At 41.3% G+C, this 23,470-nt stretch overlaps 1 protein-coding gene across 1 annotated transcript in view; it reads right to left on the bottom strand.

Moving 5' to 3' along the window:
- TGS1 (trimethylguanosine synthase 1) overlaps positions 1-23,470 on the bottom strand; it is a 37,344-nt gene that overhangs the window by 4,893 nt on the left and 8,981 nt on the right. Inside the window, exons 5-12 of the mRNA XM_004275007.4 lie at positions 22,238-22,355; positions 21,377-21,463; positions 19,993-20,167; positions 17,939-18,245; positions 15,718-15,876; positions 13,957-14,100; positions 10,086-10,302; positions 9,110-9,188 (exon numbers count right to left, since the gene is read on the bottom strand). Of these exons, the coding sequence (XP_004275055.2) occupies positions 9,110-9,188; positions 10,086-10,302; positions 13,957-14,100; positions 15,718-15,876; positions 17,939-18,245; positions 19,993-20,167; positions 21,377-21,463; positions 22,238-22,355 (1,286 nt within the window). The remainder of the gene's footprint in view (positions 1-9,109; positions 9,189-10,085; positions 10,303-13,956; positions 14,101-15,717; positions 15,877-17,938; positions 18,246-19,992; positions 20,168-21,376; positions 21,464-22,237; positions 22,356-23,470) is intronic.

Below are 23,470 nucleotides of genomic sequence, written 5' to 3'. Positions count from 1 at the left end.
GGGGACGGGGAAAAGAGAAATGGGTAAAGGTCACAATACAGGTGATAACTAGTGAAATAAAAGGTACCGTGTAGAAGATTTAAGAGTTCAACAAAGATTCAAAATTACACTTTTTAAAAAAAGCAAACTGATTTAAAGTAAAAATATATGGTAACTGAATTAGAGAAAATAATTTCTAAACTGGATCCTCATGGAAAAATATATAATAAATACTTTATTATAAGAAAGATACAGACCAATTAGAACACTGAAAAAAATGTCCTATTACTACACTGGAGAAGTGATTATTTCTGCAACATGTAAAATCTTGCTTAGAAGCAAATTACACCAAGTGAATAGGAAGATTACTTTTTATGGGGCCTATAGACCTCTGTCAATTACAGTGACATAAGCAAAAAGCATCTGAAATATTGGCTCTGACTAGAAACCTAATGACTACTGTATAGTACAGGGAACTCTACTCAGTACTCACTCTGTAATGACCTGTATGGGAAAAGAATATAAAAAAGAGTGGATATATGTATATGTATAACTGATTCACTTTGCTGTACACCTGAAACTAACACAACATTGTAAATCAACTCTACTCCAATAAACATTAATTAAAAAAAAAAGAAACCTAATGTCTAACAGACAAGTGTCTCACCCACAATTCCCTTTTGTCCTTGTTTCTTTTGTTACATCCAACTAATAACTTCACAAAAATAGAGGTTGGGCAGAAATATTTCTGATGAACAGTTCTCTGGGAAATAAAAGTATTTTTTTACCAATGGAAAACCAGGCAATACTCAAACTTATGCATATTTATTGAAATTAGTTCCATATCTCTGCACATGGTAAATAGAAGTGAGATTTCTATGCTTAAGTGAATAAATCTTATTTTTTATTTTTTGCTGTTTTTCATATAACTCGAATGCTACCTCAGGTTCTCACAGACATTATTTCCTCTCTGTTTCTCTCTTCCTTCAGATATTTATTTGTTGATTAAGACAAATAAGATTTTGAAAAGCCATCACTGTCAACAGGAGCACACTGGTGGCATGTCAAAAAAATTCTCCTGGGCATCAAAAGCTCACCTACACGCACCTCTCAGGAGAAGGATATAATAACCAGAGTTCACTAAGCTTCGTCCCTCACCCGTTACCAGAACAGGTACTGGAAACAGGAAGACTGTTCTTAAATTCAACAAGTTCTCTAAAGCACAACAGACTAGAGAACAAGGAAGCCCCTGGTTAACAGCACAGGACTTGTATACAGCTCTGTGTATGGCATCCTTTATTGAAAAACTTATCCGGAGGAGGGAAGGAAATATAAGCTTAGGTTCAGAAGCATTTGAACCTTCTCAATTAGCCTTAGGAGGCCAGCTTCACAGGCCCCCCCCCCCCCCAAGAAACAGAATGTACATGCCGTACAAGAATGAATAATACTGCTCTGACTGTCCAGCGGCAAACTTTCCAAGGGAAAGGCTGGCTGATAAACGTTACAAGCTGAACAGTTGTATCCTGAATTGCAACATAGGATTCAGCAGTGAATTTCACTAAGAACAGAGCTGGTCTAGAAACCTGGGTGCCGGTGGCTGGAAGAGAGAAGAGGATCCCCGTGGCAGATAAAGGTCGGCAGCAAGCTCTCATTCTGAGGTGAAGTGTTGGCCCCTGTCGTCCGTCTCACCAGTCAGGAGTGAAACCACCGATTCCGCAAAAATTCTAATGCCCTTCGCTTCTCTTGTCACCTCAACTCCTGTCCACGGCTCCCGCTCTCATGGTGGCCAACTCTGTGACTGGTACCGAGGACCTTGTCAGCAGGAGACACGAAGGCACTAACTGCGCCACGAGAGAGACCAGCAAATGCCTCACGTGCCTCGTTCACGCGTCAGTGCGGGCAGGCCGATGACCTGGCTTGCTCGCTGCAGAGCTGTCACGAGGATCCAGTGGAACGCGCAGGGCACGCTGCAAACTCTAAGTACGCGTGCCACTGTGACAAGGCTCCTATGTTGCATCTAAATGCAGGGGACAGTCCTTTGCAGGATGAATGTAATTCTGTAGGTTGAGTGCCCTGAGTTTTAAAGGCTGGGCATTTTCAGGGAAAGCAGTTTCAGAGTTACTACTCCCACATGTACCAGAAGCGCAGTCTAGCTCTCAGCCCTCTTTCTGTTGTCTCCTGCTTCTGGGGTCCACACCTGGAGTTTAAGGGACCTCCACCTGTTGGGGTGATTTTATCACATTTACCATATGGATATAGTTTTGGCTACATGAACGTGCTGCCATCAGACCAGATTTCTACTATGGAAATTTCATTTAGAGCAATTTGACCCAATTTCTTATCAAGCTTAATATTTAGAAATTGGTCAGGCCCCAATTTTCCTTTTATTGAATAAGCAGATTGCTATAATAGCTTAGAACTAATATTTGCAAAGAAATTAGTGGTAAACTTATTGTATTCAGCCAAAAATCAAACACTAAAAATGCTAATGAACTGAATTTTGTTATATTTAAAGTGTTTCCCCAAATAACAAAATTACCTAATAGTTTCCATAACTATAAATAGCTTTAACTATTCAAATGCATATAATTGTATTCTTTTATATGGCAAGTTTTAGAAATGTTCCCTATAAATAAGTCCTCCCTCCCTATCTCACAAAATAAACCATTAGAAGTGCGATGACTGTGACACTTCCTAGACACTGTGTGTTGGCTCTGATGGGAGCCTCAGGAATTCTGCTGACTAGAAATGTCTCTGGATGAAATCTAATGTCAATTTCTACACTTAAAGATACAACTTAAATAATCGCAGGATAAGTTTTACCTACAGTGTTGGGTTAATTTGTAAATATTTTCCTGCTCTATCAGGCAATAAAATAGGTGTGGTCTGGCCTGTTATCATGAAGCGTATCGGGGAAGTCATGGAAGGGTGGAGCATGCCTACTAGACAGGTGCCAGGAAGGCCCTGGTTAATTTTCTCAACACAGCCCTTAGGGATGATGCTGAGTGTTGCCCTGCCCTCTGTACTGGTATGAACAAGTTATAGGGAAAAGTAACTTAAATTAACTTGACTTGGAAAGTACAAAGGCTCTCACTTTTCTGAGTCATCACATTTTAAGAGTTACGAAATCAAACAAAGATAAGGATGAAAAAAACAAACAAAAAACAAAAAAAACAAGGATAAGGAGGCACTATATCAAACTGACCAGGAGCCGCTCCTCTCTCTGTTCCCAGGTCTGTCTGGGAGACAGGACACCTCCTGTTAGACGTTCCACCCGCAGGGCTTTCATACAAACACGGTGTCTGACAATCGTTGCCGTGTGGCTTCTTTGGGGAGACTAAGCATTCTACTCTGCTCAAACCTCTATCCACATTGTATACATTTACCACTTAAAAGAGAAGATTCTCATGTTTGGAAAGCATGGTAAACCCAAAGCTAGTGCCGGCTGCAAATCTATGGCTGTCAAAGGAAAGAAATGAAGGAAAACACAGCAAGATACAGGCGTCAAGCAGAAAATATACAATAATCCCGCACTCCATCTACAGTGATTTCAATGAGTGAGATATACCTTGCCTCCAAAGAGCCTGAGTTTGACAGTGAGAGTCTGCATAACAAGGGACACATGTCCTGGAATGAACTCCAAACAGAGGAAGGGAATAAGAGACTGAGGAAAAAGGCGACCTGGAAAAATATTTTACTAGATCCTGAAAACAATGAGACTTGTTACTTATATGGAAAGATTATAAGATAACTTATATTTGTATTGAGTCCACAGTCAGCTTAACTACCCTAAACATAAATGTTATCCAGAGTACAGATCTCCCTGGATGGGAACTTAACTGTTCTCTATAGGCATTTCTATGAGAAGAATGTAGGCTGAGTCTCAAACAGCAGAGATTCGTAAACTTTTAGAACCCAACAACCCGTTTGTCAGTTCAGGTGGCTGTGATCTTCTAAACGCTCCTCTGCTCCTCTGCTCTTTCTAGATCTTGGAGCACCGTCTCTTCTCTCATTTAAAAAATCCTACATATGGATAGGTTGTCTTCATTTTATTATAAAAAGAAAAGGTGAGCTCCCACTGTAATTTGATCTAAACTCAATACCAATATAATGTGCTTGAAATCTTCAGTTTTCTTTTTGACTTGTATTATTCTCTAGTGTCGTTACTCCCTCTAGAGGTAGAAAATGTGAACGCACTACAAACCAGAATTCTGGCAGGGGTGTGAAGTAAACCAAAACGAAGGGAAAAAAGTTAACTTTCTCCTTGGGCAAGTGTTAATTTAACTAGAAAAAAATGTGCTCACTTGAACTTCCGCAAAAAATAGTGAATTTCCTATTGTCATTCAAGTACCCAAATATGCCCATCTAATGTTTAATATAAGGATCATCTAGCCTTTCATGAGACTAGTTAGGATGCATGGTATCTTTTTTCTTTTTAAATTTCTTTTTCTTTTCTTGATGCATAATATTTACATACGAGAAAAAGAGAATGATGGAATAGGCTCAGCCTTATCTGGGAATCTAGAACGCAGATCTGAGTCACATGAGTAGCAGATATTAGGTTTAACATTCAATTTGATATAAAAATGCAAAAAGCAAGGGGATAGTGCTTTTTCTTTTGTCTTGTAACAGCACAAAGTATTTGAGAGACCTAATGTTTAGATGCAATGGCTCATGGGTAAGATCTAAGAGCAGCGCCTGCTAACCCAGAGTAGGGGCTCAGACTCGTTAATTCTATTTCCTTTTCTTTTAACCCAGAGAATCTCAACGCTGGCAGCACATGACAATCACGTGGGGGGTTTTAAAAAATTATGCTTGGGTCTCATCCCAGAAAATAAATTAGAGACAACCTTTCTCAGTAGACCTGAGTCTCAGTAGCTTAAAAAAGCTACTCAGCTGTGACTGTAAAACTCTTAGAAGAAAACACAGGGGGAAATCTTCAAGACATTGCATTTGGCAATAATTTCTTGGATATGACATCAAAAGCACAGGCAACACACAAAAAAATCAGACAAGCTGAACTTCATCAAAATTAAAAACTTTCGTGCAGCAGAGAGCACTATTAAGGGAGTTAATAGTGCTCCCTAAAGAGGGAGTTCCCTGGCGGTCCAGTGGTTAGGACTCCGCACTTTCACTGCCGAGGGTCGGGGTTCGATCCCTGGTCGGGGAACTAAGATCCCACAAGCTGCTCGGCGTGGCCAAAAAAAAACTAAAGAGGCAACTCATGGGATGAGAGAAAATACTGGCGAAGCACATAGCCGATAATGGATTAATACTCAGAAGATACGCACATGAAAAGATGGTCAACATCACTTGTCCTTAGGAAAATGCAAGTCAAAAGCACAATGAGATACCACTTCACGCCCATTAGGATGGCTATTACCGAACAACAACAACAAACAGAAAGTAACAAATGTTATTGAGATTGTGGAGAAATCAGAACTCTTGGGAACTGCTGGTGGGAATGTAAAATCGTTCAGCTGCTGTGGAGAACAGTAAGGTGATTCCTCAAAAACCTAAAACTAGAATTACCATGTGATCCAGCAATTCCACTTCTGAATCTATAACCAAGTGAACTGAGTGCAGGGACTTGACTAGATATCTGTACACCCATGTTCACAGCAGCCTTATCCACAGTGAAAAGGTGGACCACGGACCCTAAACGTCCATGGACGGCTGAATGGCTAAACGAAATGCAGTGTACGCTGACAACAGAATGCTACTTAGCCTTAAAAATAAAGGAAATTCTGACACGTGTTATAACATGGATGAACCTTAAGGACATTACACTGAGTGAAGTAAGCCAGACACAAAAGGACAGATATTGGACGATTCCACACACATGAGCTATGTAAGTATGAGGTATGCATGAGTAGTCAAATTTATAGACTCAGAGTAGAATGGTGGGTGTCAGGGGCAGGTAGTGGAGGGATGGGCAGTTAGAGTACAATGGGTGCAGAGTTGCAGTTTCAGCAGATGAAAAGGTCCTGAGACGGACGGTGGTGATGGCTGTACAACAACATGAATGTATTTAACACCATGGACTGTGTGCTTAAAAATGACTTACGGTAGGGCTTCCCTGGTGGCGCAGTGGTTGAGAGTCCGCCTGCCGATGCAGGGGACGCGGGTTCGTGCCCTGGTCCGGGAAGATCCCACATGCCGCGGAGCGGCTGGGCCCGTGAGCCATGGCCACTGAGCCTGCGCGTCCGGAGCCTGTGCTCCGCAACGGGAGAGGCCGCAACAGTGAGAGGCCCGCGTACCGCAAAAAAAAAAAAATGACTTACGGTAAATTTTTTCATGTATATTTTACCACAATTAAAAAAACAAAAAAGCCGCTCAGGTGATTTAATTTGCAGCCAGATCTGAGAGAGACCCAGTGTTCCAAAGACTAAGCAGATGAACCAAAGACGGGAAAGTGTAACACATTAAAATAAGAGTACATCTAATACAAGTAAGTATTACTGCTTTCTGAGAGGAGGAAGAGAAAAAAAATCTATAATCTGGGATGTGTGTTTATAAATTAAATCCTGTCATTTTACAAAAAAAAACCACATTTTTTTTTGTGGGGGCCGTGCCGCACAGCTTGCGGGACCTTAGCTCCCCGACCAGGGATCGAACCCGCGCCCCCTGCATTGGAAGCGCAGAGCCCTAACCAGCGGACCGCCAGGGAAGCCCCCATTTTACAAATATCAAAGCTGTCTATTCTCTCCTCCAGAGAAAGCATGACATCTTTACCTATTGGTCCTCTTCAGAATCTTAGTAATGTTTACATTCTTTCCACGATAACTTTATGACAGGATCTTCTAAGTAACAGACACACGACTTTTTGAGGGTTTATGGGCTAGACGCACTGTGAAAAATGCTTTATCCCTTATTTCATTTGTTCTTCAAAACCACCACCAACAAGTGGCAGGGCTGAGACAAAACTCGGGTCTGACTCTCAGCGCCTCTTTTTCCAGCCCATCACCGGAACATTAGCCACATACTCCCACTTCCGCGTCACTGATGTTCTGGCCACACCTTCTCCTCCACTCCTCCAGCCAAGTCTGCTTTAGCTTAAAGTCTGGTTTATCTGCTGTATGTATCATCCCGGGCCTTTCCTGAAGTCATCCGGCAGAAAGCCAGCGTTTTAATCTCTGCCTTGCTTAGGAGAAGGCTGCGCTATCACTAGCTTGTAATCCGGAGAAGGTGCTGAACTAGCGCGCCTGCTGGCTCTTGTAAGACAGGTCTGGAGACACAACAGAGGGAAACCACCAAACAAAAGAAACCTATGGAGAGACCTGGGGTGGCTCGAGAGAGAGAGGGAGGGAGGGAGGGGGGGAGAGAGAGAGAGAGAGAGAGAGAGAGAGAGAGAGAGAGAGAGAGAGAGAGAGGGAACTTGTGTAGGACGGAGGGCAGTGCCTCTGGCCGGGGGCAGGAGGCAGTGGCTGTGGGAATTGAAAACAGGAGGGAGGAACACAAGGAACGTGACATTCTGCTCTCGCTCTTCCCCGCCCATCGCCGTGGCCTCGGCTCAACAGCGTCTGTGCCGCGCCTGCAGAGCTATAGCTGGAAAGCGAGGGCGGCTGAAGAGAAGCTCTGACGTGAGAAGCTGAGAGAAGCAGGTGGGGACCTGGCCCTGGCAGCTGCCCTCTCCCACCCTGCTCTCCAGACATCCTCGGGCTGATGCCGGACACTCTGTGGTGAAGGAGTACAGCCTTCAATCGCTGCTTTTGCCCAGCCTCCTCCCCAACTGCAGTCCTGAGCTGGCGGGTTAGCAACCCCAGAGCTCACCCACCGCCACCCCTGCAGGTGGCCACTGGGGTCCACACAGCCTTAGATAGCGGTTCGCAACCCAGGATGCACATCAGAATGACCCAGGAAGCTTAAGAAACTGGTTAGATCGATTTCGGGGATGGGTCTCGGAGAGTCAGTTTTTTACAAATGCCCAATGATTCTAAAGGGCAGCGAGGTCTGACACTCACTGGATTCTGGCCTGGCCTTTCTCCTTCTGCGTTACTCGAGAATAGCCAATAGGCACTAAGACAAGACATCTGAGGACCACGAGTGCTTCATGGAAGAAAAGCAAACAGGCCTAGAAATTATATCAAACGCAGAAAGGATAAAAAAGATTCATGATTTAAACTTCTTACAATAATAAAAATATTCGAGTGCAAAAGAAGAAAACAGAACACAACGCAGAAACATTAGGTGTAAAGAATATAAAAAACACAATAGATAGGATAGAGAGAATTTATATATGTGAGGAATGAAGATCAGACTGAGGTAATCTCCCAGAAGGAAAAAGGAGACAAAACACCAGAAAATACAGTTATGGGAGACTGAGATCCACGTAACAGATGTCCCGAAAAAGGAAAAAAGATGGTGAGAACATAGTTGAACAGATAATGGAGATAATGTCTCCAGAACAAAGCATGAACAAAGCTCAGTGACAGAGCTGGCTCTCAAGTACCAAACGGGAGAGGAAGGAGAAACCGGCGCCCAGCAGCACCGGAGTAAATTGAAATATCAAAGACAAAAGGTTTTCAGTAGAATGCTTCGCACAAAGCAGACATGTAATAAGCGCTTATAAAAAACACCAACAAAAGCATGAAATAAAGACATTATCAAATCTTTGTGAGGCAGTTATTATTCTAGGGAAAAAACCCAACATGTTTAAAATAAATGTTCATGATAAGAACGCAACAAGGACATCTGAATGTTAGTCAAGTGTCCTATGGTTAAAACTGTTCCTGGACACATGGAGGTTTTATTTGTCTGTGGATTTCTATCTAGGCTGCCATTCTGAGGAATACCTAAAACCTGTTCTCAAGGTAGGCTGCAGTAAAGAGATCTCGGCTAGGCTAGGCGTGCACATGTGAAACACAACACATTCATCCTTTCAGGACACGGAATGAAAAGCCCAGAGTGCTCTGTTTATGTTTATGCAGGCCAGGAGCCGTGGAGACGAACAGGATGAAACAGGCATGGATTTAACTGCTAAGCACTTCCAGTTTTCTAATAATAGTCAAAAAGCCAGGGACTTCTCATAAACATGTTCTCAAGTAAAGAAAGACCCTGTATCTTTTTCGGTCCAATCTCTGTAACAGTCACACAAGAGGCTCATAGAAGTTCTTCAGTAATGGCTTACCTGGTCGATATTAGCATTTCTTGGAAGAAAATAAATGATATTATTCGTGATCTTCTGGGAAAGTCTGAAAATTTCAAAGGTGGACAGTAGTTAAGGAAAAGTAACAAAAACAGTAGTTAATTTCTGATCAGAGATATATTCTTCACTTACTACATCATAACCCAAATGTACTCCGACATGTAACAATACCCTCTAATGGGACCTAAAAGAGAATGAAGTAGCATACTGTCCCTGATGGGTCAGGGATTAGAGGTTAAATCTATTTATTCAATTATCCTAGTGGTAGGAAACCAAGAGCCGGAGACACACACTCTTTCTTTTGGCCATTTCCTGGGTTTTGTGACAACAGGAAGAATAGGAAAGCACAATACCCCCCTTTCTAGTAAAGAGTAAAGACAAGTAACTCTGTCCACTGTATTTTTCTAAATTTTACTTAGCAATTTAAAACACAATTCCTGTTAGAGTCATACCTGACTCCTTTGGGGAGTAGAGGTAGAGAAAGGGACAAATAAGAAATGGTGTTCTTTATGAAACAAGGGTTTGCTTCAGCGTCCTGGAAGAGTAACAGGGAAACTTTGGAGACACAGAGGATTCAAGTCAGTGTGAGCTGAAGAAAAGTTAGGGGATAGTCACCCAGACTCTAGGGACAGGTCTTGAGGAAACCCCCATTTCCAGACAATAATTCCACGCAATTAATGCCTTTTAGTTCTTGTTTTATAATGGTACAACTGGAGAGCAACCAATGGAAACATAACCTCGCAGTTACATAAATACAACGTAACTTTTGGAGATCACTCACCAGTTAATTTTTATGCAAAACAAACTGGAATCTATCAAGCGCTATTAGCTGATAGCGCTCCTCTTCACTAATGTCTTACACACACACACACACACACACACACACACACACACACACACACACCCTTCCTCTCCACAACCACTGCTTGAGGAAACTCTAAGGGCTTCCGAAGGATATCCATCAGGGGACATCATGGTGCTGATGTCAAAGATCTCGGCGGTGGCGTAGTCTGGTCCTCCCCAAGGCGGGCTGAGAAACACGATGTCAGCCTTTAAATGAGAAGCCAGCTGCAGGAAGTCTCCACAGATGAACTCAATCTTGTCCGCTACCCCGTAAATTTCTGCATTATGGCGAGCGAGATCGATCTTAACAGGATCAATATCAACGGCGATCACTAAAGTGGGAACAAGAAAGATGAGTTAAATGATGCTGATTATTAGTTATATAGACTAGTTCATCTTCTGAGCAGTCGGTTTATTTTCTGTGCAAGACCCTTTTTAAAAGACTTTTTAAAGGGAGGTTAGGCCATATATATGAGAGAAAGAATTAAACACTTTAATCACAACTAGAAAGATTCACTTGTGTGGTACCAAGAAAATGTGACTGAAGGGTGTGGCCTTCAGAGCTGCCTCAGTCAGTCAGCCCACTGGGCCGAAGCAAGTAGTGACGGTGGCCACCCAGCACCCACTGAACCCGGTCTCTGGTCAACACCGTGCTCTGTGCTGTGGACAGCCGAGCGGCAAACCCTTGGGAAGGCGATGGCTGCATGGAAAGCCTATAAAAGATTTCAGATAAGACGAATTTCCTCAAAATGAGGCAACTTCCAAAGGAAGCCAAACTTGACAACTTCTACTGAAAGGCAAAATAAAACACATTTTGACAAACCGATATAGCCAACTTATGAAGAAGAGATGTAAAAACATCTGCTGGTGACGGGTAATGAGACATTTTAGGTAGAGGGAACAGATGTTATGTTTTCACCACACGGGCTTTCATTTAATTTATTGTAATTTCGTAATTAGCAACACAAACCTAAGTTAATTCTGGCTCACTCGTGTCTTGCAGTAAATTACTCAAGTGCACCTGTACGTGCACCAGGATGTTAGTGGCAATATTTTATACCTGCAACGGCTAAGTGGAATCCTGATACATACACCATGGTTGTCAAGGAAACAACTGCATTCCAGAAAATACTGGTTTCAAAATTTGTTAATGCTTTTGAGAAATAATGCACTAAATAAATCACTTGAACAATGGATACAAGCACCAGTCATGTTGCAAAATCATGCATCTGCAACTTTTTTCTGTTCTAAAAAAAAAAATTCATATTTATAAAAGAGAAAAATGTCCTTTTTAAGCTGCTTAATCTGCTACATTTATAGTATAGAGACAGATGCAAAGGTATACTGACAATAGCAAAAATTCAACAGAAAAAAATGACTTTCAACACCAAATGTATTCAGTTAGTTGTCAAGTTTTCATCTGCGCTCCCCTCGGAGGCCGTCTTTGTTGTCAGGCCTAAGAGAGTGCAAGCAACTCAATCTAGCACGTGAAGGAAGTGCTGACAGATGTTGGTAGATACTACGTAGAACTGTGCTGTCCGATAATGGTGGCCACTAGCCACATGCGGGTATTACCTTTAAATCGATGCCAATTAAATACTATTAAGAATTTAGCTCCTCAGTCACGCAGCCAAATTTCAATTGCTCGATGGCCACATGTGGCTAGTGGTTACCATGCTGGGCAGTGCAGATACATTCCCATCATTACAGAAGTCCTAATGGGCAGACCTGATACAGAGCCACTGGAATTCATATAAAGGGGGAAAAAAACTTTAACAGCAAAATGCAAACTCTGGGAATTCTCTAACCATTCAGTTGAGAACCTGCATAGACAGCAGCTATGTGGGTGGTAATCGGTCTGACACAAAGGGATCGTGCCGACCGCACACGCCATTTTCTCATGTGTATGCACATGCGCGCATGTGTACAGCTGACCCTTGAACAACACGGGTTGCAACTGCACAGGTCCACTTATAGGTGGGTTGCTCTTACTAGACGTGTAGGACAGGACCACGTGATCTGCGGGGGGTTGAATCTGCGGATGCAGAACGTCAGGTACAGAGAGCCGACCATATGTTACGCTCGGATCTCTGAGGTGGGGGCGTGCAGCGTCAGTGCCCCTAAGCCCTGCATTGTTCAAGGGTCAAGTGTGTGTGTGTGTGTGTGTGTGTGTGTGTGTGTGTGTGTAAAGAGTAATTGATTACATGCATATGTGTGTACACACACACACACACACACACACAACTGTACTTTGAACTCCCTGCCCCAGTGGAGTCAGCTCGCCCACACTAGGGCAGCACCCACCACGACTGTCAGAGCATCTGTGAGCTCCTACTGCTTCGGGTAGAAGGTCCCAGGACAGCACGCTGTGAGCACACTGAGGACTCCTGAGCTTCCGGCTCACAGGCTGCACCCGGCAGGGGTGGAGTCTGGGTGTGCCTCCTTTTCTTCCCAGGGGCTGGAGATCTGCAGGTGTGAGTGATGGGGCTGTGATGGAGTCGGGCAGAAGCGGTCTTCTTTAGCTTGGGACCCACATTAGACATTTTCCTTTACCAAATGTGCACTAAGCTACAGAGGGCCTTGGCAACAGATCTGTATTCGTAGAAATACAAAACTACAATATGGACTGTTTCTGTAATATTCTGAAACAATTTCCAGATCTATCTGCTGTTTTATCAGAGGGTAGATATTTTAATTCATGTTACAGTACAATGCCAAATGAAGACAGATTTTACAACTTTTGAGGAAAAAAATCATTTCCATGCAATAAACACTGATTTGAGCTCATAGGAATGGCTTATCTGGCAAAGGCAGAGAAGAACTTTAAGAGAAAGTAGTAAATTCAGGAAAAACAAGAAAGTAACTACTATTCCAGTAAATGTGAAAACAGCTTTCATCCAGTCTCTCAGGAGACCACACACAGACAGCAAAGGTCACGATGCTCCGGAGCACCGGAGTGACTGCATGAGGCCACAGTCCATCAGCACTGGTCTTAAAATCAATGTGGAGCTGCCTTTCATCATTTCCTAGCTCCTATATTATGCTTTCCAGAATCGTATGTTTTCCTAGTTAACATAAAGGACTTTATATAAACCAATAAGACAACTGAAATCTACTGAAATGGGAGCTTTATATATAAAGACATTGGTGAAAAAAAGCATCTTCAGAGTATGACTTAACAGCTGCTATCTCTAAAATATCACATTATACTACATTTCAAAAAGAACTGAGAAAGAAAGGGGATATCAGATACAGAGAAAGCCAAGTAAAAGCCCTGGCTTCCCGACTCCGCTAAGTCAATTTGGGCAGACTGTCCAGTTTCATAAAGCCTTCTTTCCCCTGGGAACAGCACATGTTCTGCCTACTTGACACAGCTCTTAGCAGATATATACTGATACATCAGTAGTTTAACAGAGGTTTTCTTTCTTGTGATTCTGAAGTCAAACAACCATGAGGACAGTCCAATATTTAAAAGGTTCTTAGTGTCTTAGGATGTCAGAGCTGAAAGGTATCACAGAGGTTCTCTCAATTTAATGTCTCCTTTCAGTTAAGGCTAAAGGATGTCCAAGGTCAGCCAGATGGTGAGGGGCAGAGCTGGGAGTCCCTGCCTACTCTTCTCTTCTTCCAAAGAACAGTCTCCCATTTTCATATTTTTAGTTTTATATAATATGCTATAATCTTGGCTCCGCCAAGCTGTGTCTGTGTGATCTTGGGCAAGTTGCTTCATCTTTTATTTCTTGGTTTATTTGTGAAACACAGATAGTAGTAAAAGAGACATATCACAAGATCGCTGACTAAATAAATACATATTAAGCACTTAAACCAGTATACAAAGTATATGCTTAATATATGTTAACTATTATTGTTAAATATTTGGCATTAAATTATCAATTATTAAATCTCAGTAGAGATAGGCTGAAGCAAAATGAAGCCTTTACTGAATAAAGCGAAATTAATTAATGAGTAAACTGCTGATGACCACTTACCTCTCTTTCCTGTTAAGGCAAACTGAATGGTATTTCCTCCAACTCCACAAAACGCGTCGACTACGGTGTCACACTGGAAGGACTGGCTGACCCTGCCGGCAATGTGCTCAGCGATCTTCTCGGGTGTAACTGAAAACCAGCCCTCTGCGAAGGGAGGGGCTTTCTGTTATGACATTCGGTGGCAAGAAGCCAAGGCAAACACAAACACAGCAAACATGATTATACACTAAATGCTTAAGAGAAAATACTCAGTTTCTCTTTTCAAAAAATTATGTATTATCTAGTTTGAAGGAAAAGGTCTAAGGATCTTGTTATAAAAGGGGCAGTATCATTCCCAGACCCAATTTCCACAGAAACAACCACCTCAATTCTTGCCTGAGTCTTTTGCAATATCCCTCCGACAACTGAATGCAATTCTGATTTTTCTGTCTGAAGTATTAACAACTGACTACCTATCATGGAAAATGGAAAGTTAGCTATTTTAATTGACCAACTCCCCAAACGTCACCGAGGTTCCTAATTATTTAATTCCTGGAGGGGAAGCAGTGAACTGCATCTGTACGGGACACTTAGCAAAATCGGCACGTGTCTGAAGGGTCAGAAAAGCAAGGAAGTGACAGCAAGACTGCAGAGCTGTAGGCTCAGCAGAGCCTTCATCATTTTCAGAAATGAGGTCCCATGTCCGCTCCACAGAAAAAAATGACACTGCCCTCCTTCTTTCCCAAGAGAAGGAATTTACGTTTTTCAGAAAGATATTTCTCTGAACAAAATGATGCACCGATTTTCCTGTTTCCTTTCTTCATCAAAATTTTAAATGGCTCCTCATCACTGGAAGAATAAAAACATAAACTCCTTTTATAGAATTAAAAGCTTTTCTCCAGTCTTATTTCCCCAACAAACTCTTATGTACTCTCCCTGATACAAAACATTTTACCAGTAATTTTAAGAGGCTCAGAGAAACCCTGAAACTCCACACAGATCAATACCTCCTGATTTGGACAGTTAATAAAGACCAATGTTTAGGTATAGCCCCAGCATGAAAGCAAGCCTCAGTTTGCGCAACTGAGTTTAAGTTAGCTCTTCAAGGTCATGGTAGGAAAACTTGAAAAAGAATTCAAATTTTCCGGTGTTAATTCATTTACTTACATCTTTTTGCACATCAGATGTTCTGTTTAATAATCTATCAATTGCTTTTGCTATCTATCCTAAGATGCAAAAAATACAGATTAAACCTGAGTCTGAAGTTGAAAAAACACATATGTACCCAAATTGAGAGACACTGTAGAAAATAACCGGCAGCTGCTCTCTGGAAAATGTCAAAGTCATGAAAGACAAAGCAGCTCAGGAACTACCCCAGATTAAGGGAAACTAAAGGAACATGAAAATAAATGTGATACCTGACCCTATACTGGAAGAAAAAGAATGCTATAAAGGACATGATTAGTATAATTGATGAAACTAGAGTACTGATTTGTTGATTATGATATTGTAACAATGTGAAATTTGTAACTTTATCATTGTGACATAAAAATACCACTGTTCTTAGAAAATGCACACCAAAGTACTAAGGAGTAGGGGCAACTGGATCAGAAAACATACCTACATACATGCATACAGAGAATGACAAAGCAAATGTGGCAAAATGTTAAAAACAGCTCAATCTGAATAAAGGGGATATGAAAATTTCTTCCTATTCTTGCAACTTTTCTATAAGTTTGAAATTATTTCAAAATGAAGTTAAAAATTACATATACACCTTACCTCTGTCTAATTTAATCCCGTCGTCGAAGCGAGAGAAGAGCCTGTATCTCTGGGCCCAGTACTTGGCCAGCTCGGGCACAGCAGTGATCTCAGGAGGCAGACCAATCCCCTTTCTGTTCTTGCTTTTCTTCTTCTTCTTCTTCTTCTTTTTATTTTCAGCTACAATAAAAAAATAGAAATAATACAGATGCTCACTATAGAAAGAGGAAGTCACAGGTGAATTTATCTAAAGTGTGGCCACGGCAAATAGCTACAGTTTGGGACTGCGCTCCAGCACACGTATGCAGCCACACGCCGGAGGGTGGAGGGCGCCTGGGAACAGCACTGGCTTCAGGTTATAGCCTCCACTTTGCCACTTCTTGGCTCCTTGAGCTTGGAAAAGTAACCCAGGCTCTCTAAGTTCCAATTTTTAATTCCTCAAAAAGAATGAATGAATGGGTAGCATTTTAGCTACTTACTTCACAGGATTGTTAGGAGATGTGGAGAGGTACTATTATAGGTATAAAAGTTATTACATAAGTGTTTCTTAGATAAAGTTGCTTTAGTGGGTGAATTATGGAAATTCAAGCATTTCCCTTCCCTTCTTTAACACAAAAGCTCCCAAGGGCTGATTAAGCTCTAACTCTCAGCCACTTCAATCCTCTGAACCTAGCCATGACCTACGAGTCCTACAGCCTCTGAGAATTGAAACAGGGGTCACTAGCTCCATTCAGTGGAAAAGGATCTCATTCATTCACATTGACTTTTTCTTAGATAAATGATTTTTATTTGTTTGGTTATTTGATTTCAGTTCTGAGCAGATTAGATGCAGCAACTTAGAAAGACAGGAGTGCTGTCATACCCAAGTATGATGACAAGAATTGATGCTGACAAATAATAAACATTAAAGTAAACATTGAAACGGTCCTCAAACAAAGGACTGTGTCCTAATACGGTCATCTGATCAGTGCAAACAGCAAAAGGTGCCGTCAATAGCCAAGTGCAGTGAGCTCCTCAAGAGAGGAGACACTAAGATTTTGAGTCAAAAACTCCTTATTGTGCAAGACCATCCTGTACAGGACTTAACATTAAGTAATCTAAAGTACGAAATGCCAGAATCCCCCAGATCGACCTAACCCATCTTCCAAATACCCGAGATGGTGGTATCACCCCAGGTGAGAACACCAGCCTCGTGACAAGTAGTGCTTAGGGAGCTAGGGTAGGGTGGAAAAATGGGATTTAGAAATCACACAACTTGGTACCAAGTTCAAGCTTTGCCACTTACTGGCTGGGTGATGTCGGGCGAATTTCTTATTTTCTCTAAGCTTTACTTATTTATAGAACAGAGATAATTTCACCTATCTCAATGGGCTACTTTACAGATTAAAGGAGAATAAGGATTCTCATTTCAGAACTCTCCAAGTGCCATGTGAACATCAGTTGTACAACGGCAATAAAAATATTAAACTACCTTAAGTATGCTGTTTAGAAAGGCAAAGAAATATATAATACAAAGATCACAGGTTTACACACACACGGAAAAAAAATCAAGATTCAAATAAGGTATTTTGCTCAATACTAAATAAGAAAGCATCACAAGTATAATTGTTTCATTAGGGCAAGTCTGAAATAATACATCAGTAAAAATGAATACTATGTCAAATGAAAATTTCTGCCTTATAAAAGCCATAATGTTCCACTGAGTATAACTATTATAAAATAAATTCAAATACTACAAAAGGGCATAAAGTGAAAATGCTACACTGTTCTTCATTCATCATAGCCAACTACTGTAAATACTTTTTTATGTCAATGTACCATCTAAAAAACAAACATCACTACCAACCACCATCACCACAAAAAAACAACAAGAACAAAACAATTATCCAAAAGAAAATCAGGGCAATACTAGATTTCAACAGGAATCAAAGGGACTGGCACCTTTAGCCCAGGGAACAGAGTGGTGGCGGCAGAGGCCAGTCTTAATGGCACAGACGGAGGTGCTCAAACAGCTCCCCCTACTCTTTGGTCTTTTCTTTTATCATGCTTGTTCAGCCAAGGATGCTCTGGGTGCGAAACCACGGCCATCAGCACATTTACACTAAATATGCCTTCTTTCAACTTACGAATAAACAGCAGTGAATCCTTAGCTATAGATGATTCGTAAGTGATGACGAGGGAAAAACATATTTAAAACAAGGAATTGAAGTCCGTTAGCGAGCGGGAGCACATCTAGCCTCACCTTCGGCTTCTTCCTGAAGACGGTCTGGTGCAGCCTGGGCGGGGCAGTCCCCCTCATCTGGCACTGCTGCTGCTGTGCTGTCCCTGTCAGTTTTCTCTGTTCCCACTTCCCCAGCTGGAGACACGCAACGATGCTTTCCGGGTTCCGGCTCACTCGTCTCCGGTGGGTCATCCCCTTTTCCAACAGACACTTCTTGTTCCTCTGAGCCACTGCTTGTGCACGTATCTTGCACATTGTTATGAGAAACTGCCTCCTGCGATGCTTCGTCATCCATTGGTTCATTAACCCATTTTAGGAATTTTTCTACCTGAAATTTTAAGATGTTACAAGCATGAATTAATTCGCAATTCCACAGAATATTTCCACCTGCTTTACCATTTGTGACTTGACAAGCTGTGTCACAGTATTAGCTCTGATAAGTACACTGTATCACACAAGCTAATGTGAATAAGTAATTCCAACCTAATTACACTTTGTTGTCTGGATGTACCATGACCTTATTAAAGAGCTCTTTAAAAGGAAAAAAAACCATCAGCTTAAACACAAGACTATGACCTTCCTGTTAGCAATTAACACTAAGAGGATAAAGCTCTACTGTGCCAGTAACTTTCCATTAAGTCTTCTAACAATATAACTGTAATATATATTACCATTACAAATGTACTTACTTGTTGTTGAGCCATTGCTTTTAGCTTTTCAAATTACATAGAATTTTCTGTAATGGCCCCAGCTATACAATCTATGTTGAATGGTACTCAGCATCAAAGATGAACTCTACAAAGATTTAGTGCCAATCTGTAAAAGCAGTGCTATCTTGAAAAGAATGCGAGCTGCCTTCTAGTGAAGCAGTAGAGCCAGTAAAATGATTCCTAAGAACTAAGTTTCTTCTCTGAAATGTTAACAAGGCTCAAGGTCAGATGATACATACTTCCTTGCAACCTTCTGTGACAAGAATATGCTTCATAATAGATCTTCATGACCTTCCTAAGAGTCAGGAAGTGAGAACAAGAGTAACAGAAGATGGACATGGACCACGGCTCAGAATCTTCCTTTGAGGGGACTGTGCCTGTATATCAATGGGACGCCTAAGAACACAACAGTCACATTAACCTTCTTCCTCGGCAATTACGCGGCAGTTATGTTTCTGCTCTTCAGCTACAGATGAATGTATGGGAATTATCACATCCAACACATTATAAAAAGGCCCGCCGGACTGACTGAACTGATACTGGGAAATTTGTTCCAGATATAACCAGGGCCACTAAAATATTAAAATATGACCAGTAACCAACCAATCTGAAATATAATAAAAATAAAACCAGCTATAAATTTGTAGCATGTTTTGGAAAAACGGTGACGTTAAGGAAGGATAACGTACGCTAAGGGTAAAAACAAAGTCATCACGGGACCTGAGACTTTGTTCCATTGCTCTATAGAGCTGCTGGAGAGGTGACAGATAGAAAATTCTGCTCACTGGATGGGGCTGTTTTCCTATAATGAAGAAGGATCACTCATCAAACCGAACAAAAGTAGTTCTAATTACTTTTGTTTTCCAGGTACACAGAAGGCAGGTACAACGAAGTCTAAGAGAGGGGATATAAATACTCCAGTTAACAATGTGAATCACTAAATTAGCCCTGAGGCTCATGCCGTTTGGATGAAGTCGTTAGTGCAAAGTCTGATCGATCAACTCTAGAAGACCTCAAGATTAAGCCTTTCAATAAACGCTGCCTCAGAAATTGGACTTCCAGGATCCTCCTTAGCCTGAAACAGACGAGCTGTTACTACACACAAGGCGATTCTACCTATTCATTGTTCCATACACTACTCCTATGTAGCTTTCAAAACATCCCCCTCTCATATCAGCCCCAATTACCCTTTTTTCCAATTTAGTTCACACAGGATAAGCCTTTAGGAAGCAAATGGAAAAGAATTTTAGGTACCTTTATATCTAGGTAGAAACAGGGTTCCTGTTTGCAAACAGAAACTTTAAGGAGTCAAAGGTCACAAAAATGAGACTCGATTTGTAAGTATAAAGCAAAGCTTATACATACCTTACTCAGAGTTTTGCTTTTCTTGAGAAGAGTTTTTCCTGGCTCCTCAGTGAAGAAGATGTGTTTGTGTTTCATATCGATTTGTCTTCTCATGTCCAAGTACTTTGCCTTGTACTTGACATTCTTGTGCAGATACCTGACCCTCCGGTGACTGAAATTTGAAATTCCACCATATCTGTGACCAAAGCAAAAGAAGTGGACTCAAACCTCAGGGTCTAAGAATCTGCTTCCTTATATGAAAAGACAAGAAAACTAACAGTTTTCACTATTTTCCTATTAGCAGCCACTATTTTAATTTCATTTTTTTAAATTATGGAAATTATGAAATAAAGTGAAAAATGCAGAGGACTTTTTAAGGTCTAGCTTGTATGTTAATTCCCAAGTGAATGTGAAACACCAAAGGTGGGAATATCAACATATCTTACAGATAACAGAAAGGAGAAATTACATTGTAAAATGTAATTAAAAAGAACAGCAGGAAACTATAACCCCAATGCATGTTGGGGAAATATAATTTTTTCTCACAGTGAGGTGATGCCAAAGCTCTTTTAACACGTATCTGGATATGTTCAAATTGTCTTAAAAGTGGCCACTAGATTCTTAAATCAATATGAACTAACCTAAGAAGCAAACCCCCCATTACTAAAATAATTAGAGAACCTGCTGATCTAACCATCTGAATTTTTCCAGTCCTAAAAGATATATGTCTGCTATGAAGCCTTCGCTGACTCTATTAAGCCTCACTAATTGCCTCTCTTACGGACTATTAGGGACCAACAGTGTAATATATAATTTAGCACTTATAAACAAACTCTGAACAGTCTGGTTTTAAATGTCAGTTGTTATCTTCTACCTATATTATAAACTTCTTTATAAAAAGTGTATCTTATCCTTCTCTTTTAAGTGAAATTGGGTGCTCTAAAATAGAAGAATAGTTAAATCCCAGGTAACAGAATAAATCTCTATGAGTATATACCAGCAAGAGCTACCTAAGTAATTTCTCAATAAAATTACATGTGGGTAGAAATAAATTCTGCCAGGGATTTAAATGTGGCAGTTATCAGGAAAACCCTTTATATTATTAACTTTTATGAACTCTAGCCTTAAATGACTATATAGCTGAAGTACACAGAAATGATTACAATTTTGTAGAATAAAAACATCAGATTGCTATGAAGTGCAACTGAGCTAATACATGTGAATATATCAAATGTACAGTGATAGCTCTACAATTCTTACTAGCAAGAGAGGTTAGTGTTTTAATTGTAACACCTCAAATGTTATGAAATACATCACCATTATTCGCTATCTGAATATCAGAGAGCTTTAGGATAGCTGAAGTGGTTAAGATTTCTGGACGACAACGGCATTTATGGAAAATTACTTTTGTCCTGAGCCGTGCTTGAATCCTAGAAGGGAACCGTCGACATCAAAGTCTGAATCTGGGTTTTCATCGATGTCCAGTTCATGGCTAAACAGATAAACAAAGCCAACAGTGGTAAGTCATTATCTCCAGAGCCCACCAGTTCAGGCAAGTATTAAAAGGTACATACAGTCAACCCATGCAGACTTTCCCACCACAACAATCAACCACAGGTCACAACCCAGGAAGACAGGAAGAAGAGTACTTGAATCAGGATTTTGCAAATGAGATAAATTCCCTAGCAGTGTCCGGGACACAGTAATAAGCGCACAAATCTTAAACCACGTCAAGTAGTATCTCTATTCCTGAACAAATATAAATTTCCCCCTTTTCTTTCGGGAAAACACCAGTTAACCTGCAGCCTTAACTAATCTCCTAGGTGATATCTCTAGAGGTTTTCCTTAAAAACAAACAAGGAAACATTTGAGAAGTATCAACCCAACCAAGAAAATTACAAAAGAGAAAATATTGTTAAGAAGGTTGTGATATAAGTAACTCAGTAATCCCCACCTTTGGGGGATACCTTCTAGTGATCCCTACTACCTGGGCAACAGCAACAAATGCAAACGATGAGAAATAACTCTTGCAAATTACGTTAAGCTCACTGAACGTTTATGGAGGACCCACAAGAACGTACAAGGGCCCAAGAATATCAGTGCACACAGAGCCTCTGCCTCTAGGGACTAGTAGGAACCAGAGGCGTTAACAAGCAACATATACCGTTTGGAAGGCACACGGCAGAGGCCCGCTTTTATGTACTAAGCTACTGAGCCTCTAACGCTTGCTGACACGTTCTGCACAGAGACGCAGTGTGAGACTTGCCTCCGCTTGAGTTTGCTTGGCTTCTGCTCAGGCGGATCTTCGCCACTCTCATCTCCATCAGTGCCGATGAGGCGTGGGCTGTCTTTGACTGTGTTTGCTTCTGATGACTCTTGTGAATCTAAAGAGGTAGAGGTACTGCAGTTGATTTCCGCCCTTGGTTTGACAACTCTTGTCATTTGCAAAGGCAATCAAAGTACGCCGGGGCCTCTCCTGCAATGAACTGATGCTAGACCACATCTATCTATTCCACGCATCCACGTGCAGAGTGTGCAGCTCGGTCTATTCAGGTCTAAAAGTTTCCATGACCTAACTACTTAGAAAGTGGACTACAGGGAATTCCCCGGTGGTCTAGTGGTTAAGACTCGGAGCTTTCATGCCTTCACTGCTGTGGTCCGGGTTCGATCCCTGGTTGGGGAATTAAGATCCCTCAAGCATTGAGGTGCAGCCAAAAAAAAAAAAAAAAAAAGTGAACTATAAAACTACTTTTTCCTCACAGCTGTCTAAATCTATACAAATTAATCCACAAAGTTACCTCTGTGATAGCTGTTAGCTACCACATTTTGATGGGATTCTAATCTAAATGACTCTAAAAATGGCATGATCACATTTGATTAAAAATAACTTCTCTTTATTAAGAAGCAAATACATCTAACTGCCTCTAATATAGCTCTTAAAGTAATAATGGAAGTAACAGAAAGACAAACACCACCATTTACAAAGAGTGATTATAACCTGCAGTGGCTCCGCTGAGGCACGTGTCTGTGTTCTGTATTTCTTCAGACTGGAGCCAGGTGGCTGGGTGGGACCAGAAGTGGAGAGGGGTCTACCCTGGAGACAGCGGGAGCTCTAGTGTTGCAAGGACAGGCTATTTCAGGAGACCCCAGCCGCAAACAGTGGAACACGTACATATGGGGAGATGCAGTGTATGCCTTACGTTTTGGTCTCAAGGAGGATCCAAAACAAATGAAAGCCTGGAATTCTCAAATTGATCCCGAGGGCGGTCACATTGGAGCCAACTGCAGAGACGTCTAATTACACACCTCACTACGGGAACACGCAACGGGAGCAGACTATACACACGCCTGAGAAAACAGGCAACACGAAGGCAGAGACTGTGAGGTTTACTGTGTCTAACAAAGGAAGCTAAGGGACGTGATCAACAGGAGGGACAGGAAGCACTTACTGACCAACATACACACTCCAAGGTTTCTGGTCAAAATAAGAACAGGACTT

This window comes from Orcinus orca, chromosome 17, assembly GCF_937001465.1.
Source record: "Orcinus orca chromosome 17, mOrcOrc1.1, whole genome shotgun sequence".
NCBI classification, from domain to species: Eukaryota; Metazoa; Chordata; class Mammalia; order Artiodactyla; family Delphinidae; genus Orcinus; species Orcinus orca.
This window is presented reverse-complemented; position numbering and strand designations above follow the sequence as displayed.